This window comes from Bombyx mori, chromosome 19, assembly GCF_030269925.1.
Source record: "Bombyx mori chromosome 19, ASM3026992v2".
NCBI classification, from domain to species: domain Eukaryota; kingdom Metazoa; phylum Arthropoda; class Insecta; order Lepidoptera; family Bombycidae; genus Bombyx; species Bombyx mori.
The window spans coordinates 6,868,633-6,896,207 of NC_085125.1; the positions used below are offsets into that span (position 1 = coordinate 6,868,633).

Here is a 27,575-nt window from a genome sequence, read left to right on the forward strand (position 1 = left end):
AGATGTTGTGATTCGAGTCTCGTCGGATTCGTCGACAAAAAAACGACCGGAAACTGACGGCATTGTTGCCGGATGACGTCACGGGTGCTGAACGTTTAACATTACTATTAAGTTTTCGAATTTCTTTACAATTTAAATAAAAGTGAATAAAAAGCTATAAACCCTTTTGAAACAAACATAAAAAAACTCACAATCGATCTATAATTTTTTTTCATTAGAGCAGCGCATTCTTTACAATTTAAATAAAAGTGACTAAAAAGTTATAAACCCTTTTGAAACAAACATAAAAAAACTCACAATCAATCTATAATTTTTTTTCAATAGAGCAACGCTCCTACCAAAGCACTTTCTATAACTCTATACCATAATTGCTTGACTGGTAGAGAGTGACTTAAATATCTATGGCCTTAGTTCATCAAATGTTCCACTGTACCCTTATACCCCTAATAACCTCTATTAAACCCCTAATAAAAACTACATAGTTAATCACAGAAACTCCTAATTATCCACAAACCTGTTACTTGATTGAGGCCTGCTACATAAAATTAATGTGAAATCGTCATAATTTTAACTCCTCGAAATTGATACAACAGTTTGGTAAGACAAAGTTAATTACACGTATTTTACCGCAACGCTAATTTGAAGTGAGCTCAGTACTATTTTTTTAAACTTCACAATTTATTGTGTATATATATAAGTACTTATTTACAGGTGAATGTGAGTTCTTATATAAGAGTTGTCGTTAAGGATCGGTAAAGATCGGCGACTCGAGGTTTATGTCATTTAGTCCCGTTTGAACAACAAAAGACCGGATGCGGTTCCGGAATCCGGGCGCCGCGTCCGTTTCGATACGGCTGGTCTGAGACCGATTTTGATTTTCGAATATGTACATACATGTATCATTTATTTATTATGAGATTATAAATTCAGTGAGGTCATATAATGTTTTTTTTCCGATATATTTATCGTAATAAGCACAGAGATTTCAGATAAGATTCCGACTTTAAGGATTCCAGATTTCAATCTTCAAAATAGTATTTAACATCCACGATTCTCTTATCGTGAAGACAAATAGATAAACCCAAGTAAAACTGCCAGACCTCACGATACCGTTAGTTCGAGAAAAATAGTCGGTAGTTGGCACAATATTCAAATGTCGACCTTAATCGTCCATGACCACGAAAGATGTAAAGTATTCAAAATGTCTGAAACAATAGAATGACAATGAAAAATGAAATTAAACCGTATAAGTAATTTTAATCAAATCTACAACTCTCAAAAACAGAAAAACAATCACTATATAGGTATTGTTGAAAATTTTTCACTAGTATAGAAGTTGTGTTTTTTTTCCTACCTATACGCTAGTAGCCTAAGAGGCTATTCCAGCTACGCGTGGACGGGGGTAGGTGAGCTCACGGGCTCAACCTGAGAGTTTTTGCTTTTACCACCGCCCTGTCTATTTCTGCAGTGAAGCAGTAATGCGTTTCGGTTTGAAGGGTGGGGCAGTCGTGGGGCAGTCGCTGTACCTATTTTTTTTTTTTTTTTTTTTTTTTTTTTTTTTTTTCCTACCTATGCTGATAGCCTTGAGAGGCTATTTCAGCTTCACCCTAACGTTAGTAGGTGAGCTCGCGGGGCTCAACCGGAGAGTTGCTAACACTGACCCTAGCAAGAGCAGTGCTTCGCAGAATCTACCACCGGATCGGAAACGCGACCCACTGAGAAGATCCGGCGAGAAACTCAGTGGGCTGTGTCTATGGGTTAGTTCGCTCGTCGAGCCCTTCGTCGCAAGCGACGGGTTCGACGAGGACGGTGACCGGTGCTTGTGGTGCCTAAAAGCACCGTTAATGGATCAGGAGGATCCGTAATGACGTGCTTTGGGCGACGTCGACGGTTTACCATTCGGTCTACTGGGTCGGGTATGTAATTTCCAGCGGCTACGATGAGAGGGTTCTCATGTCGTGCCGCCTTCTCAAAATGGCGCAGCGATGCCGACTGTAGATACTTACTAACAGAGTCGAGCTCCAGGTCGTCGTGGAGATCCACATTCCTAAGGAACCAAGGCGCTCCGACGGCTATCCTGCAGAATCGTGATTGAATAACCTGAAGGGATTTCAAGTTGGTGCGGGCTGCGTGAGCGAACACTACGCTTGCATACGTCATGACGGGGCGTATACAAGTTTTGTAGAGAGTTACCTTATTACGGAGGGACAGCTTGCTTCGACAACAAAGCATTGGATAGAGTCGTCCTAGAATAAACGCGGCGCGGTCGCGTACCGTTTTTATATGGGGACGGAATGTCATCCCTCTGTCGAGGGTGACGCCTAGATATTTGACCTTCGAGACCCACGGTATGGGCTGGCCAAAGAGAGTGATGGGACTAACGGCGGAGGTGTTTGCGCGCCTACTACGGAGTGGGATGCTCGAAGTGATGTTCGGAGGGCGACCCCTTTTGAAGAGCACCGCTGCGCTTTTCGTGGGGTTGATGTCTATTCGCCACTTCCGGAACCACTGTCCCATGGTGGCTACTGCGATCTGGAGTCGCCGATGAAGCAGCGACATCTTCCTACACGAGTAGTAGATAGCCGTGTCATCGGCGAAGAGCGCTAGATGGGTCTCCGGAGACCGGGGTATATCATTGATATACAAACTAAATAATAACGGGGAGAGCGCGGAGCCTTGCGGGACTCCGGCGGTCAGTTGACGGGGACGAGAACGAGTTCCCTCTACTCGATATCGAAACGAACGGTTCGACAAGAAGTCTCGTATGATGAGCACGAGTCTGTCTGGCACTCCCATGTTGTACAGTTTATAAATTAAACCGTTGTGCCAGACTTTGTCGAACGCCTTCGCGATGTCGAAGAAGAGGGCGCCGGTCGGGATTTGTTTACGCCTATTTAGTCCTATCAGAATGTGCTCCGTGAGGCGGTGCACTTGTTGTACGCACGAGTGTTTAGAGCGGAATCCGAATTGTTCGTCTATGAGAATTTTGTTCGCGGTAACAAAATCCCAGAGGCGTTTCCTAAGGAGCCGTTCGTAGATTTTTCCTATCGTCGAGAGGAGACTAATCGGACGGTAACTAGAAGTTTCGTTTGTCGGTTTGCCCGGCTTATGTATACCGATAACGTCCGCTTCTTTCCACACCGCGGGAAAGATGCAGTGCGTCATAGCGGCATTTAAAATTGTAGCCAACATTGCTATCAGTTGGACTGGCAAAAATTTTAGCGCGCGGTTGTGGATGCCGTCGGAGCCTGGTGCCTTCCTAGGTTGGAGGTTGTGGATCGCGTCTCTAACTTCGTCCGTGGTAATGGGGGGTAACGCGTCCGAGGGCGGCAGGGAGGCTCTGCGCTCGACCTCCCTGTCGACTAACTCGGTGTGTTCGGGGTCCGCGTGTTGAGTGCTGGTGGTGCATTGCTCTTGCAGTGCATCGGCCAGCAGCTCAGCCTTGTCATCGTCGTCGAATGCCGGTGGTTGGCCTGAAGGGCGTAAGAGGGGAGGCATAGTAGCGGTAGTTTCGGATTTGAGAGTCCTAGCTAGTCGCCAGTATGCTTGGTGGGAGGGCGCGAGTTGTTCTAAATAACTATGCCAATTATCGTTACGCGCGTCGCTTAAGCGGGAGTGGACTTCGCGTTGTAGACGACGCATCTGAATCCGGTTTGAATGCGTGGGAAGACGATCGTAGGCCCGGATTGCCGCGTTCCTAACTCTTAAGAGATTCCTAAGATCGGGGGACAGTCTGATGCGGTGGAAGCTGTCCTCCACATCGACTTCTTTAGAAGATCTAATGATCGCGGAAGAGATGTGATCGGTAATGATGTTTATGGATTCGACGGTGTCCTCGGGGGATGGATTCGAATCCGGGCCGTAAGGGAGGATTGGCGGAGCGGCGTCGGCTAGGCACGTGCCCAGCTTATTCCAATCCACCATGGTCCTCGTAACAGTGACTGGGTTGTGAGGGCGACCGAGCTGCATAACGACAGGTCGGTGGTCTGAGTCGAGCTCTGACATTGCTTCGATGGAACGCAAGCGCAGAGTTACGTTCCTAAGCAATGCCAGGTCTATAGTGCTCGGACGGAGCGCGATGTTATACGGATAACATGTTGGAGTTGGGGGACCGACTATTTCGAAGGTGAGGTCGTCTATAAACGCGTCGAGACGCCTACCGTTAACGTTTGTACTATGGCAGTTCCACCTAGTGTGGTGGCAATTTAAATCGCCTGCCAGGATGACAGAGTCTCCCATGCCGAGCAGTGACTCGATGTCACTGCTCAGGAGGGGCTTGTCCGGGGGGAGATAAACGGATGCGATGACGATCGGCTGGTGTCCCGTCAGCGAGATACGGCACACTGACGCCTCGATATGTGAGAGCGAGGGAGTATCGAGAGGGACAACGTGCAGGGCCCGCCTATAGTAAATGGCAGTCCCGCCTTTGGAGGCGGTGAGTCTGTCATTCCTAACCATGACGTAATTCGCGACTTTCGGGTCACGACGCGAGGGCTTCAGACAGGTTTCCTGCACTAATAGAATATCTACAAGATTGTCGCGGAGGAATTCAAAAATTTGATCGCGTTGCCGCGCGAGTCCGTTAGCATTGTAGAATGCTAACGTAAGGGAATACGGTTTTTCTCTACCTTTTTGCGCCATTGATTACCGGTAAAGATTTTATAACGTACGCGACACGGACTCATAAACGTCCATGTGATCGAACGCGGCCGCGAGCCGCTGTTCGGGGGTTGTCGACCTACGGATAGCGTCAGCGAACGATCGCAGACGGTCGAAGTTCACCGCGTTGACGAAGTCGCGCACGAGCGCGAAGTCGTTGGCGGCAGAGGGTTGCGGGGGACGGAACGCGGGCGCGGGGCGAGGTGCGAGCAGGGGCTGAGGCGCGGGGCGTGTCGCGAGCGGGGGCGGGGGTGCGGTTTGCGTTCCCGCCTTCGTATACGGCAGCGGCTTTTTCCACGCTGAAACCGTGGGAACTGCAGCCGGCACGAAGGCAGGATTCGGCACTGAGGGTGCCGAAGTCTTTGGGCCGACGGTTCGCGGAGCTGGGTGGGTTGGGCGTTTTCGCGGAGCCCTGGGACATCCACGGTAGTTCGCGGGGTGCCCTTGCTTAAGGCATAGGACACAGCTGGGAGGTTCGGTCGCGGTTTCCCTATCTCTAACGCAATCTAACGTAGCGTGATCGCCGAGGCATTTCACGCAGCGGGGGCGCGCGTGGCAATTACGCGCCGAGTGGCCATAGAGTTGGCACCTGTAGCACTGCCCGGGAGTGCCACGCTTATGGGGGGCTTCGATCGATATCCCGGATAGGCCGCAAATTGTCGTGAGACATGCGATCTTCTTTTTGGCCTCCGGGGTGGGTTCTAACGCCACGAGTATCATATTATAGGGCTGTTTGCCCCGCCCGCTGTGCATCCGGTGCACACTAACTATCGGGAGGGCCTGAGCGGTCAGATCCTCCTTAATGTAGTCTATTTCTAGCTCCTTAGGGACTCCGCGTATTACTACGCGGAGCTCGCGGTCCTCCTGAAGAGCATAGGTGTGGAAACCTATGTTCTCCTTTCGGAGGTATGCTGAGAGGGCCCTATGGTCGCCCGGCGTTGCGACCTTGATCTGAATCCCATGCGCGACGTTACGCGCATGGGTGTAGTTAATTTTATTTGCCTGAAGGGCCTGGGACACGCGATTCCACGCTGTCTTCTCTTGAAGTATCAGCGGGGGCGGGGCAGCTACTTTGGGAGCGGGCGCGGGCTTGGGACGCGGCGGTGGGGTTACGCGGCGCGCGGAGTCCGACTCCGGTGTTACTACTACTTTTGGTCGAGAGGCGGACGCGGATTTCGTTTGTTTTGTCGTGGAGTTCCGGGACTCCACGGCGCGAGTACGCTTTTTACCGCGCGTTACGGTTTGGAACCCATCCGAAGTTCCAGGCTGAGGGCTTGACGCGGATTCGAAATCCATCTCCGATTCGGTATCGGAGCCTGAACTTGAAATGATCGAGGTCGCGGCGGACGTAGCGCGTGATGACGTAACCGACGCGGGCGCGGGGGTGGGGGTAGCGCTAGGCGCTTCGTGAGTCGCATCGTTGGAACGTGCGCTCGAACTTAACGCGGCGGCGGGGGGCGCGCGGCGTGCCTCCGAGGCACGGTTGAAATACGCGGCGACGGACGCGGGGGGGGAGGGATTGCCACGGGAGGCCCTATACGCTAAGTACTCGGCCCTAATTGACGGGTACCTATCCCGGAGGAACCCGACAATGTCACTAGCACTTTCACTGACACAATCTTCACTCATCTTGCTGTCTTCTTGCCCGGGGGGGGCGGCCCCGGGACTTTTGTTGAACTCGCCGAAAGGCGAGGCCCCGGATAGGATTTGTAACCCCCCTGTGCTGCAGGACAGCAAGGAGCAGGGGGGGGAATGCCTATGCCGTGAAAACGGCAATCGGCGGGGAAAAGGAAAGGAACCCGCTCGGGCTGTATAGTGCTACAGCAGGCAGAATCGCGAGCGGGGGTCTAGTCTTGAAAAAGACTGTTGTTTTTGGGAAGGGTTAGGAAATCGCTAGCCTGTGAGTGCCACAGGAAGCTGAACGTAGCGATTGGTTTTGCCTTGAAAAAGGCAGTTGGTAAGGGTGGGTTCGCGGTTACAAAACTTTAGCGCACAAAAATGGACCTCGATACGCAGATCGCAAGCGACCAACGGATCGGCACGTCCGCACTACCGAATTGTACGCACGATGTATTCACGGTCACTACACTGTCGAGCACAACTGTGAGTTCAGAGACGCGGCTCGCAAGCGGGCCACGGATCGGAAAGCACGTCCGCGCACGACCGAGTCGTGAGCGAGAATGCTGTACCTATGCTTGAGACCTTAGAATTTATATCTCAAGGTGGGTGGCGCATTTACATTGTAGATGTCCATGGGCTCCAGTAACCACTTAACACCAGGTGGGCTGTGAGCTCGTCCACCCATCTAAGCAATAAAAAAAAGAACGGTAGCCCCAGCAAGAGCTCCCCAGAATCTATCACCAAATCGGAATCGCGACCCACTGAGAAGTAGGCTAATTTGTGTTATGAGCGAACCAGAGTAAGGTATCACTATCCTGCCTATTTCGGATGCAAGAAACTCGGTGTGTAAGTTGAGACAGCCAATATATAACACAATTGAGTCTTCGACTTCATGTCTCAAGGTGTCTAGCAGCATTCATTTGGCATTATTAAGCCCTAGTAAGCGCTTAATACCATGGGCCTTGAATCTCTATTCTACTATTGTGGATGAGCTAACGATGACTGTCGTCGAAGTCACGATTTGTTTATAGAGCGTGCTCACAATAAACTTCACCACAAATAATAGCTTAGTTAAATAAAAACAGATGGAAATTATTATTTCATCAATATGGACAGTATTTATTTCTACGCTTTCAATTTCTCTCAGAGACGTAGTAAACTTAATGAAAATATAGTAAACAGAGTAATTGTATATTCATTTTGGGAGCAAAGTTTTATTGTAGTAAACTAATTAATTCAATTTAAAGTAAATACCTAATTAGTATCTCTTTTCATGCAAAAGATTTCAACGAAGTAACTATATAATTATTTCTATTAAGATATGATTTCCTGGATTTGGTATGTTTATATATATGTGGGATGGTATGGCGAACTTTAGTGGACATATTTAGTTTAACAACAAATCTTTTTTTTTTTTTAAATACCATTCGTAACATCGTTATGACAATCTTATATCTGTCATTTTTATTTTCTTCTTTTAAAATAAAACTAGTGTGCCAGTGTGAATTAACCAAAAAGTATCCGATATCTCACTCATATATATTTTCTTTTATGTTTTTTTTATATTTTTATTTATTTTTAATTGCTTAGATGGATGGACGAGCTCACAGCCCACCTGGTGCTAAGTGGTTACTGGAGCCCATAGACATCTACAACGTAAATGCGCCACCCACCTCGAGATATAAGTTCTAAGGTCTCAGTATAGTTACAACGGCTACCCCATCCTTCGAACCGAAACGCATTACTGCTTCACGGCGGAAATAGGCGGGGTGGTGGTACCTATCCGTGCGGACTCCCAAGAGGTCCTACCACCAGTGATTATGCAAATTATAATTTTGCGGGTTTGGTTTTTATTACATGATGTTATTCCTTCACCGTGGAAGTCAATCGTGAACATTTGTTGAGTACGTATTTCATTAGAAAAATTGGTACCCGCCTGCGGGATTCGAACACCGGTCCATCGCTATATACGAATGCACCGGAAGTCTTATCCTTTAGGCCACGACGACTTCAAACTTTTTTATTTCTTGTAAAGGTGAACGAGGTCGCAGCTTACCTTGATGTTGAGTGATTACCGAAACCTATAGAAATTAAAATGTTGCCACCCACCTATTATTACATTATATAACAGCTCTCCTACCCTTCAATCGGGAACGTATGATTGGTTCGCGGTAGAAATAGGCAAGAATAAAATAAGGCAAAGGTGTACAACCAATGTGTGTTACCAGTGATGACTTACAGTTCCGAGACGTGGTGCTTCACAAAAGTTTTTTTAGGAAGCTTAGTGTCGCGCAGCGAGCTGTGGCGAGGGCTATGCTTCGGATTTCTCTACGAGATCGAATCAGAAATGAGCAGATCCGTAGAAGAACAAAAGTTGCTGACATAATCCGTAAGATTATTAAGCTGAAGAGGCAGTGGGCAGATCACATAGCGCGAAAATCAGACGGCCGATGATGGGACAGAAAGATCCTCGAGTGGAGACCGTGTACTGGCAAGCGCAGTGTGGGACAGCCACCTACCAGATAGACTGACGACCTGGTGAAAATCGCTGGGTCATGCTGGATACAGATGGCAAAGGACCGGCCGCACTGGACATTAGTTAGAGAGCCTTATGTTCAGCAGTGGACAGTAGACAGCTTGAGTTGATGATGATGATGATGAGAAATAGGCAGTATAGTGCCAGTATGTAACCGGCCTTATAATACCCCCTACACTTAGAAAATACCAGTGATCGTAGTGCACTGGCTTAATACTCAGAGAGCCTTGGTGTTCATTCTCCGGTGAATTAGCCATCTTTTACGAGACGCATAGGAAGAGATGGGGTATTCTAGGTCGACATCTCAGACCAACCTCACAAAATGAATGATATCATTATTATTATTATATTACTTATTGAGATAAACGATGCCATATGTTGTATGGTTAAGAGGTCATGGAGCTCTTAAGCAACCCAGGGAGCTATTATTGACCTAGCGCAGTCAACTGATGTTACGATTTTTTTTTAATTTTCCTGGCTATTTACGTTTCATACACTATAATACTACAGCATGTTGTTGGCGCCATGACCACGGAGTAACCGAAGACTATGATGCTAGGAGTAGAGAGATCTACTTTTTTGTATTTATTAATTTTTTGGTGCTACCACTGGAACTCAGTGTCGATACGGCTCATCGAAATTTCCGAAATCTGTTTAATGTGAAAATCGTGGTAAAAACCGAATCGTGGTAAATAGTGGCGTGTGCAAACCACGTTGAAGGGTGTACAAAACAAAAACTACAGTAAAACATAAAAATCTTCAAGATGTTTCGTGTTTTGTGTGAACAAACCGAAATATTGATGAATCATTAGTGTTTGTCTTCAATTCAGGAAACGTTTTCTCAGTATGCTGAAAACCTAAATGCGATACGCTTTTTTTATTGCTTAGATAGGTGAACGAGCTCACAGCCCACCTGGTGTTAAGTGGTTACTGGGGCACATAGACATCTACAACGTAAATGCGCCCACCCGCCCACCTAGAGACATAATTTCTAAGCCAGAAATAGGCGGAGTGGTGATACCTACCCGTGCGGACTCACAAGAGGTCCTACCACCAGTAAACGCCAGTAAAGTTACGCTACGTGTAAATATAATGGCGAAATATCGTACAGGTGCTCTTGATCGAATCTATTTCTGAAATAAAAAAATGTAAACACAATACATCTGTTTTCATAATAGCCTAAATCTAAAGTTTAGTTTAAATGAATCATTATAAAAATACATAAATCGTCTTCCGTACCGATAGTTGCGCAAACTTCAGAGCCGTATTAAGGTTTAGCGCGTGTTAACAATCGATTTAAACAATCTTAAATATATAAAAATGAATTGCTGTTCGTTAGTCTCGCTAAAACTCGAGAACGGCTGGACCGATTTGGCTAATTTTGGTCTTGAATTATTTGTGGAAGTCCAGAGAAGGTTTAAAAGGTAAGTAAATATGAAAATGCTCGGAATTAAATAAAAATAACAATTTTGTTTTTCCTTTGATGTGTTCCCTGTCGGACGGATTCCTTTTTTTTGTTTTAAGTTTATTTTATACAAAAGCTTAGGTTTTTTATTTATCGATTGAGGCACTACGAAGTCTGCAGCTAGTATCTAATAAATATCTCTGGATAACGTAAATATCTTGTAATGTAATGTATAATCTTGTTGTGTTGATAATGTAAAGCTATTGTTAATAATATTACACTCTACATGCCTGCCGTGTCTTTTTCAGAATATCCCTAGATGACAACGGTTTTCTTGAAGAGACCGCTTTTAGCGATGAGACCGCTTGTACATTGTACAAATTATATCCTACCTGATGACTTATTTTCAGTTTTAATTATGTTTTATTTATGTTTAATTATCTCTTATTAATTAGTATATTATATAGTTTTAATTATAATAAAGTATTTACTATCTCTTTCCCTCTCTACTTATTCAAGAACTGTTCACTCATATTTTTCAGCAAACTGGAAACTTATAAAATAAATGAAAAAATCTTAAAAAGAAATAATTAAAACCCATCAAAATTAATAATATCACCTGAGAAATATAACGTAGGTTTATTCTAAGAGGAGCAGCATAAACTCGTAATTCAAGCTATATTAGTCTCGTAAAATGCTAAGCCGCCTTCATAAAGAGACAGTATGGTAGTTATATGCCATAAAAATAATTCCAAATTACCTTTGCACACGAGTGCTTAGCGGATTAGAAGGAACGACTCAAAATGCTTTACTGCTTTTGTGCGCTATAGCAATATTTCAATCTCAATTTCCAGTATGTACTTTTGAAGACTATTACTCTTTTTTCGAATCTAATTATTGTGGAAGACCAACAGGCTAACAGATCCAATATGCATAATTGAGTCGACTATTATCAAAGCCGGCAATCTGACTTTTGGACAATGATTGGTAAATCAGAAAAACGAATTATTGACTTTGTATTCCATTGGCAGTCACAAAACTCTTCGGAACGACATCTTAGATAAATAACAGGTTAACTATTAACCTTTATTTAATGCAGGTTTTGAACCGTATTCTTTGAAGGAGACGATTATATTCAAATCAATCTGTATTGACATATCAATAAATTTTTTTTGTCCAAATGCACAGATTGCCACCTTTGATAATAGACGACTCAATTATAATATGTCTAATTTATAACTTATTGTAAATTAGTTAGACATATTCTCAAATAATTAATATTGTCCAGTTAATGATACATTAGATTTCATTTAATCAGATAGTAACTTACATATGTGTGAGAGCGTATGTGTGTATTTAGGCATCGGTTCAGTTGTTAATTATTTTTTCTGTACGCACCGGTTTTGAATTGCAATCCAGATTGTTATGTTATACATTTAAACTTATAATTTCTATGGTTATAATTTGTTTTGGGAATGAATAATTAAAAAAAAAAAATTAGAACCAGTAACAGAACTTCGCTCCGGGATCTTTATCTAAAAACTTATATAATCTGTGATCTCATAATTACTTTTCGGTGGCAATAAATTCCAGAAAATTAAAACCGCTGTATCCGATTTTTGTGTTTGAATGCTTATTTATTTGTAATTAAGAGTAGATTACAGTAAAATAATTAAATTCGTGCCCAATCTCGAGCGCTTGAGATCATTTTAAATGATATCGTCGGGCTGCGAGAGCTTCTGAGAACTCAATTCTTAGAACTTAGCTGTTCAGATATACATGTACACTGGTGACTGTTTGTCGTTTCGAAACATTTAGCTTGCCTGTTTATGTATGAAAATAAAAAATTGTGTGACGTAATTAGGGAATTTAGATTTGATCCTCTTGTGCGCAATTGTAGTAACTACTAGTATGCTATAATGCTATAAGGATACATATTTATTTAAATTATTGCGAAGTCTGTGCGCTGTTAATGCAGACGTAGGTAAAGTATAGATCATGACTAACTACTACTAGATGAAACTACTAAATGAAAAAAATGAAAAGGAGAATATTACACTTATAGGTACTGGCTCTTTCCCATTCGTGTTGTTCTTATTACTATGTTGTCTGTCTCTGTTTTGTTTGACTGTTTCTGTTCTTTCTCCCTCTCTGTGCCTTAAGCTTTTTCTCCTTCTGTATTCAAACGAGCATCCAAAGTTCGGGAAATTAATTTATGTAACCTTAAATTTTAAAAAACGTTTTCTTGTGTCATTTTACGGTGACGATATTTAGTTAGGTTTTAAAGCTCCATAATATGTTAATGAAAATAAAAAAAAAAAACTGGTGAAACGCATTAACTTTAATGTAGGAATTATGTATGTAAATTGGGTTCGTCAGAGTGTCAAATGTGTATTCAGTGAATATTTCATGCACATTATTCTTTGTGCTGTGTGCTCTTTGTGTCAAAATCTTTTTTTTTTTTGAACCATAGTACTCAATGATCAGCTTGAGAGCTCAAAGCGCGTCGAATTCGTAACACGAATAACAACAATGGTTTTTAAAGTTGTCTACTCAAGACGACCATGGATAATTTCTGGTAATTATTGTACGGAAAAGCTATCGTCAGAAAAAAAAACAGTTTTCATTTAAAACTAATTCGTTTTCATGATTTCGTTTCTTTTTCTCGCCTATAGACCAAATGTAAGAGCAAATATAGAATCTGCTTGTGATTATTTCACCGGATATCTATTGATCGTTGTCCAAATATAGATTGTCGTTTTTGGCGGCGTCTATAGTCCAAGTGACCAGCGGGTAGGGCTCTTGAGTAAGGAGCCTCCTAACGACGATAAAGAAAGATCGTTTTCAGTACCAGTTATTATTGGTAGGACGTCTTTTGAGAGCCCACACGGGTAGGTAACCACTCTATTCCTTTCCCGAAGCAGTAATGCGTTTCGGTTTGAAGGATAGGACAGCTTTTATACTATCCAATTGACGGTTAGACCTCATACCTCAAGGTAGATGGCGGGATCAACGTCGTGTTTGCTATTGGATCCAGTAACCGATTAATACCATTACTACCACCATTACTACCGATTAAGAAACCTACCACCCAACCTGTAGCGATATTTCCGGCACAATTTCTTTAGAACAGCAACTATACTTTTTAATCCGAATTCAAACGTTGGCAACTTCTAACTTCTTACTCAATTAGACGAACTTCAATAATGACTGTAATATCAAGTAAAAAAACACCGTTATGCATTTGGTCCGTCATTAATGCGATACAGTGACCCATACTCGATCCATTAATGGTTATAACATATATTCAGAGTACTCTAATAATCAAAACTTCTAAAAAATTAGTATATCATTATATCGAATGTTATAACGGCATTTATTTTGAAACGCGGGTGCCGATGATGTAAAAAATAAGGTTTTACTAAATTTTCAATTGTAGTTTTCTTCCTCGAAATCAAATAGAACCGAAAAGTTTGTAATAATTCAAAAGTGATATTCCTTTTTAACATATTTCATCCTCTTAAGCCAGATCGCTTATAATGTTGATATTAGAGATAATTGTAGAAACACATTTTGGTCTCTATTGTACTGTATAAAGGAGCTGTCCCCTCTGGAGACCCGAACGCATGATTCCTTCGCGGCATAATCAGTTGGGTGATGGCACTCTTTTTTTTTTTTTTGTCCTTGTAAACCGGTGAGCATACGGCCCACCTGATGGTGAGTGGTCACCGTCGCCCATGGACTTCAGCAATGCCAGGGACAGAGTCAAGCCGCTGCCTACCGGTACTCGTTGGGCTCACAATAAATACAGCAGTAACTGGTGAATCGTAGTACAGTTGTTTCATATTCAGAGAACGATCCCTTCACAAAGGAATTATTCTATTCGACTTCCTTTTTTCTGTAAAACAATATATTTCTAGTATTAAACTTAACTTTTTGTTTTACACTTTACGTGTAACTAATTACCTTCGTATTATTCGGTCAAAACATAATTAAGTTTACACTTATTTGTATCCACTACCTACGAGTATCAAAGTTGTCCTACAACGCCGTCTAAGTGAACTTCAAGCGTGATTAAATCTTTCAGCGGACACATTCTAAATACTTCCTAGCAATTTATTTCAAAACAATAAAAGGTGGATAATATACAAATAAAACTTTATTCAAACATAGCATTTGTATGTACGAATTGTGTGCATTAAAAGACATCAGTTTTACAAACATTTACTCAAGAAATCGCTGTTTTCGTTGCAAAAGAGCCAAAAATAATTTGAAACGTAAATAAATGGGCACTTTAGATTTGACATCTACCAAGTGGACCGGTTTAACTAAAGTAATTTTAGTCTTTCGTCGTGATGATTTTTTTACTATGGCAAGCGAACGCTCCGATGAACTCGAACGCATAGTGTCCGTTCGACAATTTTTTTATCTCTCTATAATGGGATTGCTAAAAATAATCGAAGATCTGTCAAACTTCCGGTAACTTTGATGAGTCGTAGAAAATTTTTTAAACTATGCTGACTTTGTAATCCACTTTGTGACATTTGTGATGTGATTCGAGCATTTTCAATTATCACCGTCCATTTGACTAATTAAACAATATATACCTAACAGGTCCTATGTAATAGAAACAACATCGTGCACTAAAAACAGAATTCGGAAGAAAAAAATACGTAATTACTTAGTGTATGTATTTTGACTTACGTATTGCGCCGATAGGTTTTTTATTTATTGCTTGGGTGAGTGGACCGGGTTACCGGAGCCCATAGACATCTACAACGTAAATACCGCCACCTACTTTGAGATATAAGTTCTAAGGTCTCGTATAGCCGTATAGTTACAACGGCTGCCCCACCCTTCAAACCGAAAGGAATTACTGCTTCATGGCAGAAATAGGCAGGGTGGTGGTACCTACCCGTGCGGACTCACAAGAGGTCCTAGCACCAGTAACAAGAGATCCTACCATCAGTAAGTAATACATTATTTGGGCCGTGTATCTCATGTCTCATGGTCTGGGTCTGAATACCAGATTGTGATTAAGCTGCACACCTACTGTAAAAGACCATCCCATGTACCACATCATATCGGTCGCCGTCAACGCTTTAATTAAAAATGGCGTGTCATTTCAATACTGTTATTATAGAAAAATGTTCGTAAAAATATAGGTTAATTTCTTACATTTTTAATTAAACTGTTATTGTAATTCGAAAGTGAAAAAAAGAGTTAATGCAATAAGTTAGTAGTAAGCTTCATAATAATTTATTGTTTTAGAGTTTTACTAAGCGAAAAAAATGGAATTGAAAGCGCATTATTTTTTGGTTACTAATGAGGATTGCTTTATACACGCAGGCACCATTATTATTCCTGTTTTTGTTGCAAATCAGTCACGTATTCCAATCTAAAAAGAACAGGGTTCGTATGAGTCATTGACATATGAGACATCGACTTTACATCTCAAGTTATCAGTCAGGAATATCCCTCCATTCTTGTTTCATCCAGTACTGAGATTTGAGTCGACTATTATCAAAGCCGGCAATGTGACTTTTGGAAAATTATTGGTAAATCAGAAAAACGAGTTATTGACTTTGTATTCCATTGGCAGTCACTAAACTCTTCTGAACGACATCTTAGATAAATAACAGGTTAAGTATTAACCTTCATTTAATGCAGGTTTTGAACCGTATTCTTTGAAGGAGACGATTATATTCAAATCAATCTGTATTGACATATCAATAACATTTTTTTGTCCAAATGCACAGATTGCCACCTTTGATAATAGACGACTCATTTGTATCTAGTCTACCGTTGATAATCAAACAAAGCGCGTAAACAATAAAAACAAAAGTTCTTTGTTTTATTTACCCTACCCTACGGATTGAATCGCGTGAGCTCACGTTGTTTGCGCCCTGCGGATATGTTGAGCGTTATTGTAGTTTGAAGTTTGCTGTCCTGACCTGACTGCGGACGTAATTAACGTTCGTAGCAGAATAAAAACGCACTATAACATTGCCACAAGGCTGTCCGCTATCTGCTTCCAACGTATTCTCGCGTACTTCGGCCACATCGCTCGTAGAGGCCCCGATAACTTGGAGAAGCTGATGGTAGTTGGTCAGGTTGACGGGAGAAGATCACGCGGACGCCCACCTATCCGCTGGTCTAATCTGGTTAAGACGCTCACCGGCCTGCCAATAACCGAGGCTATAAAGACCACCGAGGACAGGAAGACGTGGGGAAGCATTGTGCATCGAGTGGTCCACATTTTAGATTAGACACGACCTTCAGTAATGAAGAGACCGACTCAGAAGAAGATAACATTGAGAACACGTTTCGTTTTAAGGTTTAAAGTAACAACGACAAGTTTGCAATAAGAATGACTTTAAATACGTAGAAACAACGTCCAATGACAACATCGTTTATTAAAATAATATATAAAATCTATATATTAATACGTGAAGCAAAAACTTTGTATCCCTTTTTAGGAAAATTGCGCGGACGGAGGAGTATGAAATTTTCTACACTTATAGAGAACATAGAGAAGAAGTGCACAATGTTAATATTTTTTTGAAATAATGCATAAAAGATACATTAAATCAATAAAGAAAACATTACACACACTACATACCATGTATTTGACGTACACACGCATTCATACTATTTATTGTCAAACTTTTGTTCTTGACGTCTGTGGTCAAATTGAGAATAGATTTAATATTGTTTGTCTTTATTAATATTTTTTTATAGAATCTTCTTGGCGAAATTTGTGATTATAGAAGTATAAAATACAATCATAATAGTGTATAAACTTACAATTCCAATTAATTATAGTCGAATTTCGACTACTGCGGGACCTCTAGTAATTGTAAATAGACATGCTTTAACAAAAACTGACTTCAAATAGAAAAAAAAGATATTCCAAAACAAGTTAATATACACTAAAAACAATAATCATCGAAGTCGGTTGGCCTGATATTGAGTTATTGAGCTATTCATCTATTTGTCGCGCCGCACGTATGTACGTAATGCAAATTTAAGATTTATATGGTTTTCTCATGGATACCATTAAAATATCAGAACTGGACTAAATTGAAAAGGGACCACACGGGAAGCGTCAGCTTTCTAATAAACAAAGAATCATCAAAATCATCCAGTCAAAAGTTATGAGGTAACAAACATAAAAAAAAAACATATGGTCGAACTGAAAACCTCCTCCTTTTTTGAAGTCGGTTAAAAAAATGATAATGTAATCTAAAATATTTTATATCTCAGATTTTGCTCTATACGATGCATTAACTGTACATAATTTACTGAGGATTGCCAATCAATACATTACCCAACCTATGTTCAATCTTCGCTCATTATGCCACTCCTAACAACCTCGTAAAATTCCAAGTTGTGGATGAAAATAGGTCGCGTGTGTTCGTGTTAGGTTTTTATTCAAACCGCATTTCGGTTAAGTAGACAGGAAAGAAATCGAATTTCGTATTCAATGCGGAGACGAACTTGTATTCAATTTTGGAAGTATCAACGATAGAATGTAACATTTTGTATTTTTAGATTCCGAATTTAACGGAACGGTCGGATTAAACTTATTAAGGAAAATGTTATTTATTTTTGTCGTACACTTTATTTTTATTATCGCACGTATTTTTGTATGGATTATATGAAGGTACCCACAGACACAGCCCACTGAGTTTCTCGCCGGATCTTCTCAGTGGGTCGCGTTTCTGATCCGGTGGTAGATTCTGCGAAGCACTGCTCTTACTAGGGCCCGTGTGAGCACCACTCCGGTTTGAGCCCCGTGAGCTCACCTACACGTTAGGGCGAAGCTGAAATAGCCTCTCAAGTCTATCAGCATAGGTAGGAAAAAAAAAGCGTTTTGAATTTTTCATAACTGTTGTACTATTCACCCATAAAATACGTTAGTAAACATATTCGTGTTTAAACTCAATTAAGGAATACAAAAGGGATTGAACAACAGAAGCTTAACATAGCCCTTCCGTGTTCGTGAGTGCATTCGAAATGTTACTAAGCAAGTTTTGACGGAAAACTTATTTGATTTGAACCCATCGTCTCGGGGCACACGATTCGATCCAATGAGCACAATGAGCACAATGAGCCGCAATCCCATTTTAGATTCTTTCAACGAATGAAAGAATTGTTTTCATTCTTTTCATATTAACTTACAAAGTAAATACTCTAAGTGTTTTTCGTCATCGATTTTAGTGGATATTTCTGTCGTCAAGAACGAATGGAAATATTATATTGTGGTAGACAATATGTTCACCACTGAGATTAGTCAATATACTTCTAACTGTTTTTTAAATACCACGAATGTGGCCTGATAATCAAAATACCTTTCTTAGCTGCAATATTAAAAGTAAACTTTCTTGTAGAGTTTTAAACAAAATCGTGCACTAAAAACTACATTACTCTATGAAGCATTTGCCATTTTAGAATAGCTGTGTATTTGAATACACTATTCATTTTAATTCATTTCGCGGCAGATAACATCTAGTGGAGAACGGTCTGAATTCTGAAAATTGCTCGGATTGTATTGAACTGCATTGAGTAAAGCCGCTAAATTGGATCGTTATACCGTAAAACACTTCCGCCTGTTTTAATTAAGCGAACATAACTTCGATTAGATTAATCACATTAATCAATTATCTTTTGTAGGCATGTGTTTCGGTCAATATCATGCCCATATTTTGTTATGTGATTGTTTGTCTAGATGAGAGTTGAAATATAAGCAAATAACTCAATTGACGCTCGGTGGCCAAGCGTCCGATCCCCGCGGAAACAGTAACGGGATACTTTAAGCCGAGCAAGTTGTTCACCTACGGCTACTGCGACCCACATATAGGGAAAACATCCAAAGACATAATAATAATAATATTTTATTCAAGCCTCTTAAAATACAAACACGTACAAGAATTTATAACACTAGTATTATAGTTTAGATGGCTTTTTTATGAGGTACACAATAATAATATTCCCTGACTTTTATGCTAGGAAAACCTGTGTTATAAAAGTCAGTGGTTCAGTGCTAGATCACCAGGTAAAGTAAGTTAACCAGGAAGAGCGATCTGTAAGAATGTAGTACGTACGTGTGTTTGTGTGTATGTGTTGTGTGTGTGTGAGTGTGTGGGTGTGTGCGTGTGTGGGTGTGTGTGTGTGCGTGTGTGTATGTGTATGTATGACGATGGGACATGGATCAGTGATACTCGCAAAGGCCCGTAAACCGTCAAGTATTACTTGATCCAAAACCCGATCCACAATGGCAACGATGAATCACTTATTTGGTCAACCGCGCTACCGATCATTATATTGAGGTGTAACGCAGTTGAGTCATTAACGATATACCGGAGCCAAAAATCCAGATAGGTATGTGGCCGCGCGTGGTGGGAAAATTATGGTATATACACGATCCAATGAGTCTGATTGTTCTTCAAATACGAGCCGATTAACTGGTGGAGTTATGTAAGGGGGACACTTATCGTAACGATCTTGCTTAAGTGTTAATAATTTAGCAGAGCCGTTGACTGTCGTTTAGAAAATTAAGCTTGTTATAGACAATTGCAGTGAACCACAAATAGCATTTTACGTACTTTATAATAAATGTACACAAATCTACATTCAAACCAATGTTATGTTTTTTTTTTTTATTGCCTAGATGTGTGGACGAGCTCACAGCCCACCTGGTGTTAAGTGGTTACTGGAACCAATATACATCTACAACGTAAATGCGCCACACACCTTGAGATATAAGTTCTAAGGTCTCAGTGTAGTTACAACGGCTGCCCCGCCCTTCAAGCCGAAACGCATTACTGCTTCACGGCAGAAATAGGCGGGGCGGTGGTACCTACCCGTGCGGACTCACAAGAGGTCCTACCACCAGTAATGTAATGTTTAATGTAATTACAATACTTACCTATAAACAACAAAACTAAAAGTGTTTTGCTTGGAAAAATATTAAACAAATACACTTTCGCTGCTGCATAAATTAAATATAAAAACCGAAAAAAAGCGAACGTATTCATGTATGTATGTGTGTGTTTACTTTCACTTCGGCAGTGCATCGACTTGCGTGGGCGAAGGAAACGAGATAATTAACATTACAGACCACTATTAATGAATACGTATACAAATATAAAACAATATTTGCTGATATTGTAGTAAAAAATTGTAATTAACCTTTAATAATAAAAACATTAACTTTTCCGAAGTCAGCTAGCAGTTAATGATATATTTTTTTATCTATATAACATGGTATTCTGGCTATTGAGATCTGCACCATTGTAATCTAAGATACACTCCGTAATAATTAAAATGCAACTATGGGTAGGTAATTGTTATATCCTCACCAATTATGCTGATAGTACGTGATTAATCTGCTAAGAAGCGAATTAGCCTTTTTTTTCTTAAGTGGATGGACGAGCTCACGGCCCACCTGGTGTTGAGTGGTTACGGGAGGCTATAGACATCTACGACGTAAATGCCGCCATCCACTTCGAGACATGAGTTTTAAGACCTCAGTTTTTAAGAAAAAACCGCAAAAGAAGAACCGTGAAAGAAAGTACCGTGAACATTTTGTTAAGTACGTATTTCATTAGAAAAATTAATACTTTCCAGCAGATGCGAACATTGGTGCATTGCTAGATACGAATGCACCGGACGTTTTATCCTTTAGGCCACGACGACGACATTAGTATAATTAGTATAATAACACTCTTCGTTAACTTTGATAATGACTTTTGGATTTTTGCTAATTAAAAAATATAAAATTATGTAAAAGGCAAAACACAAATGTCCGCACAACTTTCTTGGTTGTTTTTGCCCCTCGTAAGATAGGATAAGTGTTCTTCGGTTTCAAGATCACGACTTTACTGACCTTCAGTGACCGTGAGCTTTTTGTCAGGATCGACTAAAACCATCTATCTTAGCCGGCAATAAACCATAACTCGCCGGAGGCAGATTGGGGCCAAAGTGACGCGTTGAGCAAAGGTCTGCCCGCCATCCTGACCACAGGGGACGCAACAGACGGTCTTCATCATCGTTTGTTAGAACCAGCGTAGGTTAGACCTAATCATGTTTACTCTATCTTCCTTACATGTCATCTTCATGGGTCTTCCTCACCGGTCCCCAAATCGACATTCAGAAGAGACCACGAGGGGGCAGGTTTTGTGCGGGATCCCTATCCTAGGCCCGCGGTGACAGATTTATTCGGAAAGCAAAAAGCGCTCTTGTAGAAGTCGAGTATCACATTAATTGTCACTACTAAGTATAGCTGACATGATGCTCGTAACCCAGGAAAGTACCGATTTGTGCGGCGATGACGCGGCTCCGCCCCTCCCATAAGAGGCATGTCACGAGCGTGAATAATTAACTGGCTAGTTTAGTTATAAGAATAGCTTTAATAATAAAAAATTAACATATTATGTTACTAAAAACCAAAGACGATGATAAAAAAGATCACATTGATAAAATTGTATTTAGAGGAAGAGGCAAACCTAAGAAAAAATGGATGGATTACGTTAAAGTCGATATGTGTAAGAGGGGAGTGAGTGAAGAAATGGTATGTGATAGAGGAGTTTGGAAGGAGAAAACATGTTGCGTCAACCCCAGGTGACTGGAAGAAGGGCAGGAGAATGATAATGAATGATGATCCGTAAAATTATATTTTACTTATATCTTCACACGCAATTCAAAATAAGGTCCCGAGGTAAGTGGCGGCATTTACATCGTAGGTGTCTATGGGCTCAGGTAACCACTTAACACCAGGCGGGCCGTGAGCTCGTCCACCCATGTAAACAATAAATAAATAAAAGTGCATAGAGTTTAAAATTGAAAAAAATTACGCTTGAGATAGAAGCTGTATTAAAAATTATAGTATTTGTTTTATTCGGTGATCCTAATAAGGGGCCATCCATAAAGTACGTCACACGTTAATGGGGAGGGGGGGTATCACCGAAGTGTGACATCGTGTGACAAGGGGCATGGGGGGTCAATACTTTTGTGACGTCACATGTTAAAATTTAAAATACTAAAACGCAAAGTTTGTATGTGATTTAAAAATTTTAAAAATTTACAAACTTGATCTATATTTATTAATAATTTAGCATTCTCGCTATGCGATAATCTCTCATGCAACGTCATTTAACTTCTAGAGCGGCGTTGTAATGCAAGTGAGACACTCAAATTAGGATGTTCCTGACGTTCAAATTCAGAACGAAAATGAAGTGCCTGATTTACCAGTAATAGCTGATATAAAAGAGTGGATCCAAAGTCCATGGACACTCGATAATTAAGTTTTTTATCTTTAATTAATATAATTAATCGTTTATTATTTTCTAACTAGTCGTTTGTTTTTTCGGTTTTATGAAATGTTGGACTTTATGTTGATTTTATTAGATTATTATTTAATAAAAATAAGTAAAAAATGAAAATAGCTGTTTTCTCTCGATTATTTTTAAATACATACATAAATTTAAAAAATGTGTGACGTCACATCAGGAGGGGGGGTTATAAAAATGTGACAACCTGTGACAAGGAGGGGGGAGGGGTTCAAAAGTCCTAAAATTCGTGTGACGTACTTTATGGATGGCCCCTAAGGATATACGTGAGCGAATTTTAAAGTTAATCGGATGTCTTGAACGTTGGTGAAGATTACGTTGAAAGATTCCGTTACACCAGAGGAGCGTCTGCTACCTCCTTTCTCGTTCGGCTGCAGTTTGACGAGATCAAAAAACGAAAACTACAATTATTCACGATTTGTTTATGTAAATTAATATTTTTTACACAATTTTCTTTTTCAAAAAATACATTTTTCTTTCATCCCTTTTAATTGAGACTAGTGGTCGAAATTCTCGACTATAATCGATTCTATAGTCGACTATAATCAATTGAAATTATAAGTTTGTACACTATTATGATTCTATTGTCAAAGACTTCGATAATCAGAGATTTCGCCAAGACTACACTTTAGACAAATATTAATAAAGACAAACAATATTTAATCTATTCTCAATTTGAAAACAGACTATATGCAGTAAGAAAAGTTTGACAATAAACAAATAGTATGCATGCGTGTGTATCAAATTAACGATAGTGTGTGTAATGTTTTTTTTTATTTCATTTAATGTATTTTATGCATAATTTTAATCAAATATTAACATTCTGCACTCCTCTATATTCTTTATAAGTGTGGGAAATTTCAAATTCCTCTGTCTGCGTAATTTTCGTAAAAACATTACAATACAACGTTTTTGCGTCACGTATTAATATACAGATACTTTTATTTTTTGTCAAATAAAATAAATCGACAGTTGAATAAATGTAAATAAATATACAAATAAAAAAAAATCACCACGTATTTAAAAAAGTATCAATGGACAACGGGATCCATGAGACCGTTTTTTTTTCGTTATGTACGTTCCTAATTGTCACTTCAAGATTTGTTTCTTTTTTAGACGTGAAGATTTTCGTACGTATTCATAGCAGATTTAACTCTTCCGAAAACAAAAGCGAGCTCGTGTACTTTGAGGCTTATAATAAATAAAAATCGCCTGCAATTTAAAACTACCTCAGGCGAAACACTATTTTCAATTATAATACATAGTGTACAATACAAAAGAGTTGCGTCATTTTTGAGGTTCTAATCAATGACTAGACTATTTTTAAATTTGATTAAAGATCAAAAGATACCATGTGTAGGGTTACCAAAAATTTAATCTCAATTTGCGAGACGCTGTATCTGCTTAAAAATTTAAGGTGACGTACGTACGAATGCGTAAACAGATTGAATGAATACAATATTGGTTTTGTTTTTTTTTATTTATTTTTTCTCGCGTATGATTTTGTACGTAACTAATATTGTTACTAGTACATATTATGATGACATTTATCATCTAGGGCCTATCGCGAACATAAGGGAGAGTGCATCTCGCCGGGAAAATGCAAGTGAAAGTGACTTAATCAGAACCGACCTACGTTACATACCTACGCAGGGATTGCTTACGCATACAATTTTGCAGAAAATTCACTAAAGAGCCGAGATATCATTGCAATTCGTATTAGCTTTGCAAATATTTTTAAAGTACAAAAATACAAAAAGTAAGCACATCACGGATGGCTACATAGATTAACACCAATGAACTCTGTATTTAAATAATTATTTTTCAAATACAATGTGCTCAGATAATAATTGCGTACTAGGTACATTAAACAAAAACAGGCCGCCAAAACAACAACGATTTAGGTTGTGATAGCTAATGAAACTCTATACTTGAGTCGTCTATTATCAAAGGTGGCAATCTGTGCATTTGGACAAAAAAATGTTATTGATATGTCAATACAGATTGATTTGAATATAATCGTCTCCTTCAAAGAATACGGTTCACAACCTGCATTAAATAAAGGTTAATACTTAACCTGTTATTTATCTAAGATGTCGTTCAGAAGAGTTTTGTGACTGCCAATGGAATACAAAGTCAATAATTCGTTTTTCTGATTTACCAATAATTGTCCAAAAGTCACATTGCCGGCTTTGATAATAGTCGACTCACTTACAGTACCCATATCAAACATTTCATGACAGCAATGATATCATGTTAATTAATTAACAGTTTTAATATTATTACATTATTCACGCAACACTACATAATTAAACTAATTAAAACGAAATAGTATGTAGTAAAATGTTATGGTTTTTTCCGTATGTACCTATACAAAAATATTTGTTTAATCTTTGCAATTACAAGCTGCCCACCTATAAGCTCATCCATATATAATATATGTTTAGAAAAGATAATAATATTATTTTATAATACAGTAGGTACACGCTTTGTTATGAAAATCATAAATTAGATTTTTTTTCTCTCATAATAGCTAACTGGAATTAGATTCGGAATTAGATACTTTATATCTTATAACAAAATTCTTTACGGAGGTAAATCTTTTGAATCACACAAAATCTATCAATTTAACAATACTGTAAATATCATTTCAAAAAACACCAGCACAGATATAAACTACATCAAGGAAAGATCTTGTTAATAGCTTAGGCACTTAAGAGTTTTCAAAATTCAAGAAAAGAGAATCCGTGCTATAAATATCTTCATATAGTATACCATAGCAATTAGTGTTAATATCACTATAAGTCTATCTTACGTTAGTGTCACTAAATACATTGTATGTATCATTTCATAACTTTAATGGCATTTTTTGGGTTGCTGATCATTCTTACACTTTTTGGCTACTATTTTTGGTTATAAAACTACCTATGTATAATCTACCAAATCTGTCCCAGTAAAATCCAAATTCAATCAAGTCAGTTTTCGATATATTCCAAATACTAATTACATAATGATTTCCAAACTGTAGCAACGTATTTAATGATCGTCTATCCTAAAATCCTAAAAACTATAATCACATCACTAAAGGACCAGTCCATAAAGAGCTCTTGAAAATTATAGCTGCCTATATTAAATTCCACATTGTTTTGTTACAGTTAATATTTGACAACGGCACTCATGACGATGGTCTCCTAACCAGAGAAAAGTTCATGGAGGTTCACGAAAGGATGGAAGCGAGACGTGAGTTCCTTAGAAGCGGGTGCTCAAGATTCGGTCTCGATAGCCGTGGACAAAAAGCTAATGCTTGGGAGTATCTGATAAACAGACAATACCACGTTATATGGTAAGACGTGCAAATATGTTGCACCAAAAAATATCATTAAGTTGTTCATCAAAATTTCAAAGTAAAACAAAATGAAATGTTTTGGTTAATACAACAGTAACAAGCCAATAACTAAATTTAAAAACAGTATTTTCAATTCATTACTTTATTCACTATATTATTACAATAATATCAAATAAAAACAATCCTTTCAGGTGTAATATATTTAAAGCAGCTTCAACTTCGTGGATGTACAACTTCAATTTGATGGCAAATTATTCCGCTGCCTTCCTTGACAAAACCAAAGAAGTCCCCCTGGTATTAGCGAGAAGGAAATACGCAAGGCCTACAATAGAAATGATAAAGAAAGCACAACCTGATTCGATAACATTCCTAATAGTTAGACACCCATTAGAAAGGTTAGCTTCGGCGTACAATGACAAAATTGTACACGCTTGGCCTAAATCGTTTCACGATAAAATGGGTCGCATGATTATCAAGAAGTATAGAAAAGTAAGTGTTCTTCTTCTTCTTATCAGCCCACAGACGTCCACTGTTGGACATAGGCCTCCCCCAAGCCTCGCCACAACGACCGATCCTGCGCTGGCTGCAACCAGCGGATCCCCGCGAACCGCGATAGATCGTCGGTCCATCTTGTGGAAGGCCTACCCACGCTACGTCTTCCGGTACGCGGTCAACACTCAAGAACTTTCTGGCCCCAACGGCCATCCGTTCTACGAGCAATGTGTCCTGCCCACTGCCACTTCAATGTGTTCTTCTTAATGCTTTTTAATAAGTGATATAATCTTAATTTTTTTCCTACCTTTTTTTTAACGCTGGGAAAACCATTTTTTTCCTACCTAAGCTGATGGTCTAGAGAGACCATTTCAGCGTCGCCGGGTTAAACTTCTTAATAAGTGTTCATTTAATAGTATTACTTATAACTAATTTTATTTTGGGTATCATTTAATTTTGCTGTAAGATGTTTTGCTGTAATGAATTTTATTCCGATAGAGGCACCCGTCACGTGCGGACGTGCTCATCGTCCACTCGATCGCCCGGTCTTTGTTCGCCCGGCTTTTGTTAGCCCGGCCATTGTTCGCGCGGCCTGTGTTTGTGGTACATCTGCCGACTAAGTGCTCTTTCTGGAAGTTTTTATTTGTTTTGTTTCCTTTTGTTGTTTCTGTGTTCGTGGTACATCTGCCGACAAAGTGGTTTCCTGCAAGTATTTATTTGTTTTGTTTCTTTTCGTAATTTCTGTTTTGTTGTGCTTTTTCTTTGTCCTGTAGTAATCGCGCCGCATTGCCACCTGTGTTCAATAGAACCGCTCAGGTCCGAGAAGTTGGGGCCTCGCCGCAAGGCGAGTGTTTTCAAGACCCGGGGCCGCCCCACCTGGGTACTCAGCGATCATGGACGCTGTATTCGCGGAATTCCTCCGACTTCGCCACCCACAGCTCGCCTCGGAGTTTTTGGCCTTCAAGGCCAATCACACTGCGAGCCCTCTCGAGGACTCCGCCGCGCTCGCTGCTCCTGCGTCGCCTGTACCTGCGTGCAGAGCTTCTGCATTGAGCACCGCAGCCTCTGTCGTGCCTGCCGCTCCCGTGTCGCCTATACTGGCGAGAAAAGCTGCTGCGTCGTCCGCCGTGACCATCGTTTCAGCTGAGCGATCATCCGCGGCCT

The 27,575-nt window shown here is 40.1% G+C and overlaps 1 protein-coding gene across 5 annotated transcripts in view; it reads left to right on the forward strand.

Annotated features, from left to right (window-relative positions):
- The window catches only part of LOC101743861 (carbohydrate sulfotransferase 11), an 85,564-nt gene that overhangs the window by 40,339 nt on the left and 17,650 nt on the right, over nucleotides 1-27,575 (forward strand). For all 5 annotated transcript variants that reach the window (XM_062673997.1, XM_021352797.3, XM_012696530.4 and 2 more), the window contains 2 exons: nucleotides 25,729-25,916; nucleotides 26,111-26,408. In XM_062673997.1, the coding sequence (XP_062529981.1) occupies nucleotides 25,729-25,916; nucleotides 26,111-26,408 (486 nt within the window). The remainder of the gene's footprint in view (nucleotides 1-25,728; nucleotides 25,917-26,110; nucleotides 26,409-27,575) is intronic.